The sequence below is a fragment of the Zonotrichia albicollis genome, chromosome 10 (assembly GCF_047830755.1).
Source record: "Zonotrichia albicollis isolate bZonAlb1 chromosome 10, bZonAlb1.hap1, whole genome shotgun sequence".
Classification (NCBI taxonomy): Eukaryota; Metazoa; Chordata; class Aves; order Passeriformes; family Passerellidae; genus Zonotrichia; species Zonotrichia albicollis.
Window position 1 is genome coordinate 35,853,605 of NC_133828.1, and position 17,552 is coordinate 35,871,156.

At 41.6% G+C, this 17,552-nt stretch overlaps 1 protein-coding gene across 8 annotated transcripts in view; it reads right to left on the reverse strand.

The window, feature by feature from the left end:
* SEMA5B (semaphorin 5B) overlaps nt 1-17,552 on the reverse strand; it is a 264,202-nt gene that overhangs the window by 117,152 nt on the left and 129,498 nt on the right. For all 8 annotated transcript variants that reach the window (XR_012582007.1, XM_074548796.1, XM_074548798.1 and 5 more), the window contains one exon: nt 13,888-14,093. Coding sequence is in view for 7 of the 8 variants with exons in the window: in XM_074548796.1 (XP_074404897.1) it covers nt 13,888-14,041 (154 nt within the window). In the remaining variant the exon portion in view is untranslated. The remainder of the gene's footprint in view (nt 1-13,887; nt 14,094-17,552) is intronic.

The window sequence follows — 17,552 nt, forward strand, 5'->3', positions numbered from 1 at the left end:
CTGCTGCCTGCCAGAAAGAGAAGGTTGTGCCGACTGATGAAGAACCAAGTTAGGGAATACTCGTGATCGGCACTCAAGACCTGGCTGCTTCAATGACAGATTTTGCCTTCTCTTTCAGGTCTTAGGTTCTCTTCTATGTTTCACTTTACCTAGCATTTCACAGCCTATCAGCTAAATCCTTCCTTCATTGTCACATGGTGGGATGTTGGGTGTCATCACAGCATCTTTGTAGCTGAGCAATTGCAAAGGCTTGAGACTGACTTTATCAACTGCTTTGGATTTGCCCATCTAGGCAACTGTCCAAAATGCAATCATACAGGTTAAGTGCAAAGCAATAGATCTGGCTACGCTTTGCTCAGAGAGACAAAGCTCTTTCAGAAGTTACATCTGTTAACATCAACTGAGCAATTTAGGGCAGGAAGTCCTGTTGTAAAAAAACAAAACAAAAAACCTCCACATGTTTTAAAAGAAAAAAGGTGAATTGCTACTTTTAGGGTCCACTCAGGCGTGATGCTAGGGCGTTCACAGCATCCTATCTTTCAATACCACCACCAACTTTGACCTTGTGTATATGACAGATCACAGAATTTCAACTTCCCATCTTACACCTTTATTGCAGCAAAATAGCTGGGAATAGATTTAAATATGTCTTTCAGAAAGTCATCCAGCTTTACTGCGAGGACTTCTCTTGAGAATTTATTTTGTTAACTACTCTGGCTGTAAAATATATGGACAATACAAAATACCTCAGAGGGCAAGGCACAGATGAGACCAAATCAGTATGACTCTAATCCCTCTATGACCTGTTGACAAGTAGCCCTGTCTCATTCAAGGGCTGGTTGTTGAAGATCAGGAGGCTCAGCATGGAAGGTAATATCTCCTGGTCTCATGCCAACAGGATACCACTACACAGGCCGATGACCTGATGACTCATAACAATAATGATGCAGTTCAGACCAGTTCAAGACAGCTCTGAAAAAAACATGTTCCACTGTCATTTTATAACCCCAAAGATCAATGGAGAAGTCTCACTGAAGGCAGTCAGGTTTGAACACTTTGTTGCAGGCATTAGTTTCCCTTTCTACAGGGGCGAGAGGACAATGCTGATGAGGAATCTCACTAAGGCCTGTGGTGTCTTGGCATGCTTCACAGGATTTCAGATGTGCAATGGTTTGAAACATTTGAGGTAGGAATTTTTGTGGTGCAATTTCAAGTCCTTTCTCCCTGCAGCGATGGATGAACCTTAATCAAGCCCTTAAGTACTGAAACCTTAAGAAAACACATATAAGAAGTCTACCTGACCTGCCTCTCTTTCCAAAGCAGGACCTTGACGTGGAGCTTCTGCCTCTGCCCCGAACACCACTATGTTTCAAAACAGCTCCTATAGTCCCTCACCACAGAGCTGGACACCCTCTGGCCTGGCCCCATGCCCTGCCTAACTGGACACTGCCAGGGCCCCTCCAACAGTGAGACCTCCATCCTCACAATAATAAAAACTCTGCTGCTGGGGCTGGAGGGTTTCAGCTCTTCTCAGCATTCCTGTCACACTGTGTAAGCACACACAACACGTGTACCTCCTCTGCTCTTCAATGAAAAGGCATGAGTTAAGGAATAACTCCTCTAACCTTCAAGCATCCTCCTACACTCCTCTGGGACCCTTAATGATGTACTAGCACCAGGGAGGCACTGCAGTTTCACCTCTGGCATTCTCCTAATGGGACTCTGACTCCTTTTTCTGTAGCTCTTTAGCTGCAGAGACATTTCTGAGCCAAGTAGCAGAACCAGCAACAATAACACCTTTCAGGCAGGTTAGCTGGCTGACGTGCTGCAGATCTTCTGGCATTTCTCTTGGTGATGGGGGTAGGATTAGAGAATTGCTATATAATGATGATACCTTTTAAGGATCCTGCTTTTAGGCCATAATTTTTCTTGTCATTTTACCTCCTCTTTTACTGACTCTTTCCTACTAACTAACCCACTATTAGAGTGCAGTAGCAGGAAGAATATTTCTTCATCTGCTGCTCTAAGCAAAAGCTCATCACTTCAGAGAGGTACACTCATCAGTGCTTCCTTTTAATGGCAAGCTCTGACAAACTACAGGTAAAAATAATTTTATAAAAATTAAAGGCAGTAGTTTGCTTGAATCTTTCCAAGTTGGCTCAAATGTCAATCAAGCCCAAGAAATAACAGGCACTGTCTTGATTTCTATTAGTACTGCAGGTGGTACAACTTATAAAGAAACCCTTCCCAGTTATTAAATTAAAGGCTGAAAGGCATGCATCCTCATAGCAAAATTAAGCTTTTATAGGCATGTAGTTGGAGATTATTAAACCCAGCATGGTCCCACATAACAATGTATAAATGCAAGTCGTCAGAATTAATGCCAAATGGCACATTTTCCTTCCCAAACTTTTTTCTTCTTGTTAAGAGGGAATGCAACTACAACCAAAAATCAGGACATGAGTCTTTTTTCATTCAACACATTCAAATCTACTGCTCAGACCACAGGCATCCCTAAAACATTTTCAGGTTCACTCTGAAACTAACTCAGTACTTCAAGGTAAATGCTGCCCTAGGTCCACCCCATATTAGCTGAAGTTTACACATATGGACCCAATGAACTCCAGAGATTGCTTGTATTTGACCTTCTTCTGAAGGTTGATTTTTCCAGTGCTGACTCTTTAATTTGGCTTGAAACCTTCAGTGCTGGGGTATGTTTACATTTGCAAAAGTATCTGTTTAAAAACAGTATGAAAAATTAAAAACCAAGGCTCTGGCTTTGCATGTCGGCAGCAGGAGACGGAAAACTTGGAACCACAAGGCTTAGGGGCAAAATGTTCATCAAGGCCTCCTTTGTGCTTCTTGTCTCTAATCATTTCCAGGGGGTTAAAGATCCGTGCTCTCACTTCCTCCACATGAAAACCAATGAACAAAAGTTTAATAGTTTCCAACACCATCCATCTCCAGCTATCTGATTCAGAGCCTCTAAAGCTCCGCGAGTCCCTTGGCAGCTCAAGGTGGCTCAGGTATCCAACTGCAAAGAACACAAGGTTTTGAAGGAAATGTAAGTCTGCAGGCACAGCGGTGCTCAGCCATTCTGCAAGCCTAAGGCAGGGGGAAAAGAGGCCCTCTGCCATTTCAGAGGGCGGTCCCTGCAGCCTCCAGCACACTGCTCTGCTCTGACTTCCTGAGAGCGCAGGGCTGGGACCAGGATTACTCAGCTGCACAAAGCACAGCAAGTCAGTTTGGAGGAGCTGGGTTTAAGGGCCTGGTATAGAAGCTTTCCAAATCATTGGCAGTTTTCCACTGTGTTTGATGGGTTTTGGATCACCTTCTGAAGATATGGTAAACCTGGTAATACTTGAGTCTTCATCTCCTCAAAAGCAACTGCTCCCCAGCTCACCCTCACTCTGTGTTTTGGAGGAAGGAAATATGTAAAGACTGAGCTGAGGGTTCCCTGTCTGAAGGACAACATTCACTGCTTCATCTCACTTAAGCCCCTTGTCGCTCCCATCCCAGCAGGCTGTAACAGCTTTGAGTGTCCAGCACACATTGCACAAGAGCAGAGATGTTAAATGCCCAGGCCTTGAAATTGCAAAGCCATTGTAGGTGCATGGAGTGTGGCTACCCACAGTGCTATTCAACAACAGCTCTTGCAAAATAATTCTCAGCAAGGATTTCCAATTTGAAGCAAAAGAAACTAAACTGAACAGGACCAAGGATTCTTTGTGTAAAATGAGGGTATACCCATGAGCACAGGCTAACCATGCTCCTATCCTAGAACTGCATGGAAAAGCTTCAAAGAGATCATAAAAAGACCTTTTGTGAGATAAATTCAGAGGGTCTCCATTCCAGAAAAGATAACCTGAATCCCATACCTTATGTAAGGCTCTGTAAAACAGGCTGATTCAATAGTAAAAGTTTGTGCAATGAAGTAGAGCATACACAGCACTTTGGACCTGTCAGACTCAATGGCAATAAAGAAGTACCTGTCCTGCAGATACTCAGACCTACTTTTGTGCAGTGCTAACTTGATCACACATTGAATGCTGCCCTTACTGCCTCAGCATGGTCTCTTTTTAAGTTCTCTTGACTCAGCTTACCAGTTCAGGACACGCCTAATTACTGTGTGTGAGTATTGCAGCACTCCTGGCAAGGCTCAGATGACAGCCATGACTCCTGTAACATGTACAATATCCCCTTTTGGTTTGCTTCAGCCTTGGCACAGGGCAGATGATGTATAGTGATTAAACCACTCAGTTTTATTTCAGACCACCCACTAGGCCGGAGGACTCTCAATATTGGATTTGAACCATGACCAGGAGATGCAAATCATATTGTAAAACAAGGAAAGGCCTCGGGCTCTCTTCTTGGTACAGACTGATGAAATGTCCCCTTTTCAGAATCAGACCTACCATCTCAGACCATCCTCTGCTTCAATTATCCTCAGTATTCAGAGCCTCTCCATGAAGTAGGCAGTTGCCTGCTAAGACTGAGGCCACAGTTTCCATTGTGTGTGGGCCCCTGACCAGACCCATCAGAGACAAGGCAAACAAGGCTGTAACCAAAGCTGAGAAAGCTAATGATTACCCAGCCATGCTATCACCTGTCTTCTCAAATGCTGCAAGTGTGGACATTTCCAAGAATGCATAGACGTTCCAATGAAATTACAGCATTATCTTTATTGGACTGACAATGAATCATATTTTAATATCAGCTTCATTTTAAATTTTAGCTCTCAGTTGTAGGTCACACCACAGGTTAGTGCAATAGACTGTGGACATTAACTTTTACTCCCACTTCAAGCTGAGTTTTAAGAGTAGCCTCCACAATGCAAAACCACTCCACAATTTAGCAATTTTATCAGGGGAGGGAGAAATCTTTTGCTGCACGGGCAGAGCTGAGCAAACAAATGTGTCAGCACTCAGAGCTCAACTTTACTTTTGAGGCCAAAAACTCAATCTGGCTTTACCCCAGAAGTCCTCCTACACATACATATCACCCTGCTGTCTTGTCTTCCCATCACCACCTCCACCTCATTGCTGGTATTCTTTCTTTCTTTCTTTAAACCTGATCCATTGAAATCTTTAATTGTACATTAAATATGTCCTCATCCCAACTGCTGCAATTTCCAGCGTTATTGTCTTCTCAAATCTCTGATCTCCACTCATAACTCTGAGGACTTAGAAGGCAGTTGACAGAATACATGCCCTCCTACAAAATGGGCCAAACCAGCAGTTTCCTTATCTCTCCCCTCAATACCTAAACCCACCTCAGATGTTCTTCCAGCTGTCTCACTTTCATGGTTTCATTCAGTTTACCCTTCTGACCCCATATTCACCTCTCCTCCCATTCCTGCTTTCTTTCCTAGCAGTCTTCACCTTCTAGACATGTTTCTACCTCATTTCCTGCCCACTGAAACATTTTTTCCTGTCTTGATCAACTACAAAGCCCCTTCTCAAATGAAAGAGCAATGAACTAACCCATGAGTGGCCTGTGAGTCCCTGTGATAGCAGCTTGCAGTGAGCCATTCCTTTTCCATGAGATCCAAGAGGCAAGAGTTGCTAATGTCCCTCTCCAAACTGTCCTAGAATATGTGGATAGGAGACGATGGGAAAAATAAAGAACAAGATTTTTTTCTCTTGATCGTGTAAAAGAAGGCATATTCTTATCCCTCAGCTACCAAGGAACAGAACAGCACAGAAGAAAAGGCTCTGGCTTTTATCATCCTGAAGGAAAAAAGTCCCCAAATCAAAGACTCAAGTCTTGCCTCCATAGAACCATAGGAATCCCAATAAAGATAGTAAAATTTAAAGATCTGGATGATTTTATGCCTTTTTCCCTTAGTGTCTACAACCTCTCTCTGAACTGATCTTGCTGAGCTTCTTCCACCCCAAGAGAGAGATGACAGCTGGAGATGTAGACATGGTCCCAAGAGCCCAATAGCACTGACACAGGAGTTCTCTGTCTTGAGCAAATCATGAAACTATTTAATGTCTCAGTGGTTCCAATTGTTTAATGGGTTTAGGGATACTGGCTGGTGCATCAAGGTGTAATTATCTGTAATGCATGTGACGTACAGGAGGCACTAATTATTGCATATTGCATACCAAGCATTTTGACTCTTTATTTCCTAAATTTTAATCATTTCTTTAAAACAAATGTTGCCAAATTGTTTTAATATGAAGAATAAATAATTTAGTCCAAACCAAATTTTTGCAAAAGTACAATTATAACTGCTTGTTTATTTACTTTTTATTATTAATATGGAACAGATGGCAAAACACACCAATATATGAGGAAGAACTCAGGGATTCAATCCCAGATAAAGCAAACACTAAATAGTAAACATGAACTAGTGCTCATTTCCAGTATGGGACAGTGTGCTGGTAAATTGTCCTGGGGCCACCTCAAGGAAGGGTATTGAAGGACCAAGCAAATCACATTCCTAATTTGGCACATTTCTACATTGTGCAGCAGTTCTGTTCCATCAGAGAGGTCAGTCTCATCCCTCTCTGTTTCACTTGTGTTCCTTGTGGCCAATAAAGAGCAAGAGGGGATGCCACAGTGCTGCAAGAGTGGTGGATCTGGATGTGCGTCCTTGAGACATAAGCATGTCCATTTGCCCTGCCTGAGATTTACAGGACCAAAGGCGTGTGCCCACATAGCACAGGACTTTATGGAAAGAATAGATTTGGCTTTCCTCAGCTGGCTGCCAGCTGGGGCGAATACCACCCTGACACTTCCTCCTCTCCTCCAGAGCCTTGCCTGCAGCCCCACAGAGCACTGCACAGTGACATGTGGCCACAGCCCTGTGCCCCACCACCCGCTGGTGAAGCTCGGCTGAGCAGTGCCACACACAGCCCCACTGTGAGCAAACCCAAAGACTTCCTGTTCTCCTGAGGGTGTTGCAGAGTGTTCAAGTATTGTGATCTGTTGTTTACTGAGACAAGTCCTGCAGCTGTCACGCAATCTCCCTCACTGAGAAAGATAAAGTGAGTGCTCATGCATCACTTGCAGCTTCCTATGACATTCTGATCAGTATAATCCCTCTCTTCAGACAAGAAAGCAACCTGCATCCTGGCCTCTACAACCACTGCAGTCCGATAGGGAAAAAAAAATCAACATCTCTTTGTCATTATTCAAGGATCCCTCAGTCTCTCTCCTCCACACTTGGAGGCAAATTTTTCACTATCCTTACAGCTACATGTCTAAATCAGCCACTTGTGCCAGCAGAGGTGGTGCTCAAGACAACTATTTTCACTAGTGAGAAGGCAGGATAAGGCAGAGAAAGCAGGGCTAAACTCTCCTTGAATTTTTCCTGCAGGTAACTAGATCTGCCAGAGAAGCAGAAGCATCTGATTGTGGTGAACATCTGAAGCAGGTGATCCTCTTTGCTGGCTAACCAAAGACTGAACTGGAGATGCCCAGTTTAATGCACAGCTTGTGCTGTGTAGCTGCCAGGCCTACAAGGACTCTTTTCTTCTGCAGACAAAACTCCCACCATGAGGCAGTTAGAGCAAAGAAGGAGAGCACAGGCTGTAAATTCCTGAAAGACTTTTGAAATTAGGCTGTTCTCATAAGAATCAGTGTTTTAAATTGGAAACTGGCTAATAATAAACAACCCCACTGACTTCAAGAAAAGTACACATTCAGAACCTGACTGAGATGACACTATCTGTGGGCTTTCCAGATGAACCATGTATGATAAAACAAGAATATTTCTTATGAGATTGCTAGTACTAAAGGGAACTTTATCAAAGCATAATGCCATCTTTGAATGGAAGGTTTTAGGAGAACGTGCTATGTTAACAGTCACCAGAAACAGATGTGCTAAATAAATGAGGTCTGCTGTACCACTGCTCTTGTATCACAAACTTGTTCAGTTAGGGAACTATATTAAGTAAGATTTGAGATTGAAAATGAGGTCTCTCCAAGGGATGTCTTTGTTTGCACTGAACCACAGAAAAAGAAGATAAGCACTTCACTTTAGATTTCCACCCTGTTCTTTTTCTCTGATGTGTGCCCAAAATCCAAAAAAAAAGGCTGCCCATCTCTATGTCCTAGATCCAGCTCCTGTGCCAAAGACAGGACCAGGCACATGCTGCTGTTAGCCTCAGCTACACCAGCAGTACCTCTGGAAAATATCAATCAGCTACTCTGTTGCACACATGAGTTTTTCATGGCCTTGGTCCATGCAGAATGGTGACCTGAGAGCCTGCTCCTCCACACTGTGAGTCCACCTCGCTCAGTCCTGCTGCTGAGGAACCCTCCCTCTCATCAACAACACCACTCATGGTCACAGGATGCTCCTTCCCTTGAGCTGTTGTACCTCTTTAAAGTTTTACCTTCCCTCACTCTCATATGTTAAGTTACTTGATCACTTCAGTTCCTGAATCTTCACTGCAAAATCTTTCTTTTCTCTCCTGCTTCTCATGATTCATTCCATCTAAAGCATTTTGTGAATGAAGGGCATTCTTCCAACCCTTCCTTTCTTCCCGAGGTCCCAAGAAACACCACATTGAGTAATTTTTTTAATCAAATCTTATTGCTATTATTTGTGAAGTGCCTTGGACATCATTAATGAGGAAGTCTTAAAGAACTAGCATAATTACTATTACAATTATTATTTTGGAATAAAAAAAATATTGAGAACAGTTGGGTGTATTTTTCTGAAGTTTTGCCTGAGAGCAATTATTTCCCTAACTACTGTATATTTTTGGCTTTATCAGTCATAATTTTCAAACAAATTCTAAATCAAATCTAAATAAGATAGTTCTAGTTTCCATTTGCCACAGCTCTGTTTTTCAAGATTAAAAATAAAATTCCTACAAGCCTTGCTTAATGGAAACAAAATCCATACTGAAATGCACTGAAGGTCAAATATTCAGAAGCACCCACAGGATGCCACCAGGTTCCAGTTGAAACTCCATCATTAGTTAATGTTTGGGCTCCCTGCATGGAGAACCAAGAGCAGCAAGGGTATGAGCTAGAAGACAATTCTCCCATAATGTATTGTGCCTTCCCTTAATGCTTACATACACCTCTAATACTTCACCTCACAATCTTCATCCTTCTTTAACTAAAATTTTGGTTTGGATTGTCAAAATCTCACTTGCTTGAGAAAAGTGTATATCTTGACCAGAATTTCCTATGGGGCTTTCCCAGCTCACCTTTGGAGATGATGAATGCTAATGTGCTTTTTTCCCATCAGTATACAGTAAAGGCAATAATGTATTAGTGACCAATTCAACAACAGTGAGAGTGTTTGGTGAAATGTCAAGAACTTTCTACACAAATAAATCATACCTTATTATCCTTCAGCCCACAAAGTTAAAATACCTTTTGCTTTCAATACAAGAAAACATTTAGCTGCTCCCCACAGGTTTCAATGTTTGAAGCTGGACACATTTCAATAAAATGTTGTTTAAAGAAATAAAATATTGAGAAAATGCATAGCAAGCTACATTCAAGTCACCTGAATCACATTTATCTGGTAAGAGGTAATAATTACAGTCTGAAGTAAACTCCCAAATTTAAACACTCCCAAACTAAATCACTTTGAAAACCTGAGGCAACGGACAGAGCAACTTGTCTGCATGTAGGAGAGACTGAGGATTTGACAATGGATTACATGCCACACACTGAGAACTCGCACTGGCCATGATGGTACAGTCTGCAAAGCTGAGGTTTGCAGTCCTGAGGAGACCTAAGCTATTTCACCAAGTCCCCCTCTGTCCTGTGCCTCCATATGGGATCAGCTGAAGGGTTTTTATGGATGAAGACAGGCTACAATTATTAAAGCAGGGACAAATTATGTTCTTCCAGCCTTCCTACCCTAACTGCTATGACCCAGGGGAAAAAGTCCTGAGAGACAGAACAGAGCAAAACCTGTGAAGTTATCATACTTTCTCCTGATCATACTGATTTAATGGATGGAATTAATGAGAAAAAATAATGGAAAGAACTGCAAGTGGAAACCTGTCTACAACTCATTTCCAGTGAAGTTGTGAACATCCAAATCATTCACATAACACCGATGAGTTTGCAAAGTTTTAAGCACTTGGTAAACAAGATGTAGCCAAACACTCTGCAGCTATTACAAGCATGAGTGCACGTCCCTCATGGCTCTGGCTCTTGAAATAACAAACCTTATATAGGAAGGAAGATATTACATGGAAGATGTTTCTGGTTTTCCCAAAAGGCACATTACAAAGGAGCCCCAAATGTCTTTAAGGAATAGCAAGAGTGTTTTATATCCAAGAAAGAGCTGTACAACAATGAAGTATACTGCTGGCAACCAGGACAGTAGGACACAGGCACTGACCAACTGCAAATGCAGGCACTGATCTATTGGCAGTAAAACCCATACAGAAAAAACGAGAAATATGAACATGATTGACAAGAAGTAGAAACAAATTCTCTGGTGTTTGGCTTACCAGAGTGGACCACAGGGGAGCTGTGCTGGAATGACAAACTGTTTTGTGAAATGGGATTTGGAAGCATGTGTACACGCATGTATAAATAAAAAGGGATGCACTAAGAATACACTTGACTTGTTTCACTAAATTCTCAACTCACTGAAAAACAAACAAGCATGCAACATCCCTAATGTAGCTACCCACTAACAGTCAAATAGGTAGTAAGACCCAGAAACAGCCTCCTGGGAAGTAGAAGATCATTTTCTTATTGATCTAACAAGGGAAATCAAACTTTAACTGGATTTCCTATAAGCACAGAGTAGAACAATCTAATTATGAAAAGTCCAAACTGGGTATGTTATTATTGCTGGAACTGTACAATGAGCACCATTTATAAGCCCCAGGGAAACTGGGGCACCGTTGTGATAGTTTGGTACTGTGCAAACACACAGGACAGTGCTTGCAGCACAAAATTCCTGTTGTGTCCCTCAGGATCTCCATGCAGGCTGTGAGGATAAACCATTCAGCTCATGTTCCCTCCCCAGCCCACATTGTCCTGGCAGAGCAATGTTATCTTTAGCATTTAAAGTATGTACATCTAGAACCAGAATGCATGCCCCTTGACTTGTCTAGGCCATTTTCACTATGTCACATGTAATAGCACAAATAATTTTGGGAATGGAGTCTGTAAAGAAACATTTCTTCAGGTCTGAACACAGCTAAAGTAAAAGCATTTTATATACATAATCTCCTTTCTGCTTAAATGGGTAGGACATGTACTGGGTTCTATCTTTCTTACCCACCCTCATAGCAAGACAAAGAGATAGAAAGTCAATCAAACAGATGATTGGCTAGTGTGGATGAGATACAATAAGAACATAAAAATACATAATTTCTCAGGAAATAAAGGGAAAATAGACAGAAAGAAGTTTTGCTTGGATTCTTCTATAACAAGAACATTGTCCAACTGGATGTTAAGAATATAATCTGGGGTAAAGTATAATAAAAAGAGACTGAGCACAAGCAAAGTGGGAACTGAAGACTAGAGAACACAAAACATGGTATGGCATCCCATTTGTCTGGTGATGGGAAGCCTGGTTAGCAAGGTTGTGAAAAAGAAGTTATTCAACCCCTTTGTAACATAAACTGTTTTGTTAGCCTATTCATTCTAGCAGTAAATTAATGTACCCTGTATGACTGAATGGTCAGAGGCCTTATTATTATTGTGGCCCATCCACAGAAAATTGCTGGTGTAACATAATCCCTTCCCCTGGCAGCAGGAGCATCAGAAGGGCTCTGCTGGGGTCACTCTTTCAGTCACACACTCCCATTGTGTACCAGGTTCTGATTCATGAGTCCATGCATCTGGAGAGCCACAGAAAGCCCCTGAGGCACACTGTTAAGCAGAGACATCCTCAAAGCAATCTGGGAACACCACATAAAATTTAGATTCCCCTACTTGTCTACCATTGTAGCCTAAACCGGCGTGTGCTGGCATAAGAAGAGGGTATAGCTTTAAGAGAAATCAGATTATGAACTGAGATGTGGTTTTGGACATGTGAGCCCTCTTCACCAGGCCTTATGTGCAGTGGACAAAAGGTGCCTTTAATTTAATTCCTACAGTGTATTTTCCAGCTGAGCTTTGCAGCAGAAAATACAAGATGAAACTGTATCATGAACAATCACAAGGAAACAGGTGCTGTGAAAAAACCATAACTCTGAATCTAACTTGGGTTTAAGAATCTCAAATGATAATCTCGGTCATTTTCTAAATGCATCTGCAATTTAAATCTGTCTTTCTTTTGCACAATTGTCAGGTTCTAATGAACTCACCAGTTTTTGCCCTCTATCATTGAAAGAAGGAAGGAAACAAGAACAGTGAAAGAAGAGGACAGCTTTTTTTTTTCCTGTGAAATATTCATGCCTTATTAAAACAAAGCAAACTGGCAGATTATGAGTGTGTTTACACAGACATCAATTCTGCAGAGTAGCACTCATACTGAGTGCCCACCAATTCCTCAACTTCAGGAACTGGGGCTTTTAACATTCCCTGCAGAATGATTTACCTCAATGCAGGATTGCACAGACACATCGTCTGTAAACTCAAAGTTTGGTGCTCCTGGTTAATAGAGAGAGCAAGATTTTTTCTCTTTTCTGTACCTACAATATTCTCATAACTTTTTTATTTACTGAATTTAATTTCATTGTTTTTTAACAGCAAGGACTGCTCCTTTTGGCCCTCCCCACTTAAAACAGATGGTTAGATTTATTTAGCAACTAAAATCAAGGCTTATTTGCCAGACCAAGGTTAGAGCCAGTGCTGTATCATATAGGCCCAAAGATTCTGCTAATTTATTTTAATCTAGTTAAACCTATAAGGCATGGATAATGGAAAACAGACAAGAAATCCCTTAAACTTTCCAAATTAGGAGACAAGAGTTTCCTCCTCTGTGAAGAATAGTAAATCTCTCTAGAAGAACCCTGAAAGGTCAGCAAGGAAGCCTTTGACTACTTTCTTCCTGGAAACCCTATCTCAAAGGTCACAAAACCACAACTGAATTGCCTTTAGCAAAGAACCTAACTAGAGACACATTGCAAGGTACTCAATTGCCTTTAGCAAAGAATGTAACTGGAGATGCATTGCAAAGTCTTAAATGGGAGCCAAAATCGATATTCCAACATTTCGGAGGAAACCATTTTTAGCAAGGAGACTCAGCAGCTGCTGATGCTGGCACACTGAGTTGAACACACTAGTCTGGAGTGAATTTTCAAATAATAGTGGTACCAATATAAAAATCTAACTGTGGATAAGTGGACAGATTATCCAGACAACAATTGAGGTGTACATGACATGAACGTTCCTGGAAAATCTGAGTGGATAAGGACAAGAGAAGTCCCACGCTTCAAAAGAACAGGAAAAGAATTGGCCATTGCAACACAAAGGCTCCCTCTCACATTCAAGTTAAATGCTCAGATGAAGGACAGAAAAACTACTAGTCCAGGTGACAAATACATAACAAAACCAAACCAAACCAGGAATGCTACAAACAAAAGCACAGCCACTCCCAGCAATTTTAAATCAACTCATTTCTCTTGCATTCAAGCGTGTCCAAATTCTCTATCACATTTCACTTATTAAGTGTCTGGCTCCAGCAAGCCAGGTGAGGCATTACTGAAACCAGTTAGAGAAAAGGAAACTGAAACACAGTTTCAGCATGGCACAAGATTACAGGGAGCCTGTAACAGAGTAGAAAATTGAGATTCTTAGACCAGTAGTCCCAAAATGGCCTGGATTAAGTGACTGCTGTGAAACCTCAGAATTAAAACACTGTAAAGCATCAAAGAGAAAAGGATTCGTCAGGCCACTTCCCCTGGCCTGTGGATCAGAGTTGTAAGAAAAAACAGCACAGACTAAACCTAAATGGATCATCCAATTGGAATCTGGAACAGGAACAGAAGCTCTTACCTTCAAAAGCAATTGTGGGGTGTTCTTTCCTAACACATTGCTGATGTTCAGCTTCAGTGTATTCAGGTGCATTCTGTGATGCTGAGAGATGAAAAGCAAGAAGAAAAAGGCTTGGCAATGACAGGGAAATGGCCTTTAATCTTGAAACAATCATGACTGAAGGGCGGCTGCAGATCTAGCTTCCAAGACAGGCCCACGGAGAATACCTGAAATACAAATAATTCCTCTTTCAGAAAGGTTCCACTTTCAGAAAGGCAAATGCTAGTCCAGAGTGTGTAACATGGGGAATGGTGGAGCTCCCCTTTCCTACCAACCCTACTTGTGCTTAAGTATGTAAGGTAATATTCCACAAACAGCACAAAAAACCAAACCAAACCAACAAAAATAAAAAATCCCACCCCAATTTACAACCATAAAGAAGGGAAGTGCACAGCTCCCTAAACACCTATCTCTGTGTACCCTGGGGGTGTGTGTCTTATAAAGCACCTGGTGTGCAATGGCTGGCACCGACAACATGAAATTTCAACTATCCCAGGGGTAAATGTTTCCCCCAGTGTGGACAACTCCCTCCTCAATTTCAAAATGTGTCCATAGTAAATTCCATGCTAAATTCAAGAAATTGCTAAGAAAAGGCCAACATCAGTCACCATGAAAACTGTGTTCTAACATGTGATTCATTCTGCTTTGAGTGTCTTGAAACAAAACAAGCCAGTATAAAGGTCTTGCCAGGAAAGTGCTAATTGAGGTAACATAAAAGTAAGAATAATCTGAAGGGGAAAATGGTGAGAAGTGAGTTGATTGCCTTCATTATTATGGGATGCTATAGCTCCCAGTCTATACAAGAGCTGAGGCACAGCTCAAGAGGAGGAGCATCCACTCTCAGGCGAGGAGAGAGGAAAGTCATGCCTTTTCTACGTGAGCATTTTTAACAACAGTAGCAGTAAAGGCACAGCTCTAAAAATTCTCCCAGGCCTACCAGGCCTGAGGCAGAGGATGGAGGATTAATAAACCCATGCCACAAGCTCCCCAAGATGATGCTGCAGCTTAAGAAAATCTGCATTGCTAAATTTAATCTTAGTGATGTGCACAGTATATTTTTCTATGTGACTTTGTTCAACTATTGCAAGCACATGTTTTCAAATAAATAGAGTCTTCTACCTTTAAATCTTACCTAGCGATAAAGCTAATTCTAATCAATTCACACATAATGAGATTTTCAATTCCTGAAGATGTTATTCATAAAATTAGTGTAACAGTCAACACCTGCAGTATCTGATACCTCTATATTTTTGTTTGGAGTCTCTAAAACACCTTCAGTGACCCAAAATGGGCAGGCTGATGGCAGGTAACATGAGGCACTGATGCGCAATGACAGGATTGTGGCTTGGAGCAAACTCCAATATAGAGGACAATATTGTGACATCAAGGAGTTGGAAGAAACTTTTAAATGTCTTCAGGCATCACAAGAGCAATAAGGGACTGCTTACACCAGAAATGGGAGACAGTTGGTTTGAAAAAATGGATCTTGTGTTTTAGTCTTAACTGTATTTCTCTGTGATTTTAAACATGCATAAAGATGAGTTGCCAGTGCATCCATTCTGCACGTCCTCAGCAGCAGCTCCATACCTCTGACTGAAAATAGCATTGGCATTCAGGGCTCGGGGTAGTTCTCGGGACTTGGTTTCCCAACCAGTGTGAGTGAGACATTACAACATTTCACATTTTTTCCATCCCCATATACATGCAGATTTTATGCAGTGATATATAAAATCCCTTTCCAGCTCTCCAAAAGAGGTTCTACAGCACTTTACTACAGAGGGTGACTGTTTTGAAAAACATAGCAAATATAATGTTAAATTAAGAAATGGGACTGGCAGAAGGAAGAGATGTGAAATCATTTAGAGCTAAGGCCAGCACAGCATCAAGCACAAGCATACTGCAGGGTGTACGCCACTGAGTACTGTGGCACCTCACATGATGGACATGTTGTATGAGCCACACTGTAATAAAAATTATTGATGATGAAGCTTCACATTATATTTTCAACCACTGGATTAAATGATCCTTTTTTTCCAGTAAAAATCCAGAAATGAAGCACAGCACAGAGATGTGAAGGCCAGGGAGATGCATTTTGTATAGCTTTCAGATACACTTAAAGTCAAAGCCAAACTTTCCTGAGATAGGAGATGGTTGTTGTGGGAAATGCACAAAAGGCAAAAAGAACTTTTTCATTGTCAGATATCCTTGCTGGAAACTGGAAAAGACAGTCATAGAAATCTCACTTTATGCACGCTCTACTACTCCCAGGGCAGCCATTACTGGCTAATCCTAGAAAGAAGGTACTAAACTAGACAGACCTCTAGTCTGAGCCAATATGGCCATTTTCATGTACTAATCATCCAAACAATGATCTCAAGCTAGGTGAAAAAAAATCTTAAAACAAAGATACATGATAGGGTCCTATGCTCATGTGCAATCAGCAGATGAGTAAATTCAAGTTTCACACTCATTATGGTCATGAAATTATAAAAAGTTGCATACAGGGAAGCTTCATAGCATCCCACAGCCTATTCTGTGCCAAAGCAGAGTACATTTACTAGTGTTTTGTCTGGACTAGTTGTAAAATGTGCCAAGTATCTGGATTTCTGCCACTTTCCCTGGGAGATTTTACCACAGTCCAAGAGACTTCAGTGTTCCTTAGAAAGCTTTAACCAGTACTTGGGGTAAAGTTCCATCTTCTCTTCCTTATTGTCATAGGGAAATCCAAAGTGTGCATGAAAATAATGGTTTTGAACTTGAAGCGGAAAGTAATAAATGACCAAAGCAAGGTGAAAAAGGAACATGTAAAAAACTCATATCCTTCACTGTGTTCTGTACCCCCTACATTCAATTGCATTCATCAGATGTGTGGAGCATTTGTGTGCTGGAAAGTTGAGGAAAACCAGTGTCATGTGCAGCCCTGAGCTGGTGTGTAACTGGAGTCAGAGTCAGTGGGAAATGCCAGCTTGATCAAGGGCAACAGAAGTCAGAGCCCTAGAGCTGAACAATATTGAGACAGTGGATAACACTGAAAAATCTTAGTCCTTCAACCTGTTCTTTCCCAGGCTTCCTTGTTCACTTTTTCTCAGTATTTTAAGACTCTAACTTGGTTATTCCCAGCTGCAGCAAATTCATTTCCAAAGAGAACCCCACAGTCCTAATATGAAGCAGTGCCATGTGCAAGCACAGGTCAGCTGTATGCCAAAAGCAAGCTCGTAACTGCCTGGGAGAGTCCAGCAGTTATGAAGTGTTTTAATGAAATGAAATGTTTTCATTTTCCTGGAGGTGGCCAAACCCAAACCTCCCATTTTGCCCAAGCTGCAGATTTTCCCTGTGAAGCCTGGAGTATGATCAGTGCTTAGGGCCAGTCTCCATCCAGACTGCTAAAACCCTGCACATCCCTAGCACAGCCCGGAGTAGTGGTGCTTTGCAGTGCTGGAACTTGCCCTGGCCTTAAGCCATTTAGATACAGTTAAATGCTATAAAAAGAGCTGTTCTTATTAGACTGTCTGCTCAGAATGGCTTAGGGCTCAAGAAACCAGTTGTCAAGGTTGCACTGCAGATGAGAGACAAGAGCTCAAATCCCTGGTTAAACTGAAATCTCAGACAGGACACATTATTTCAAT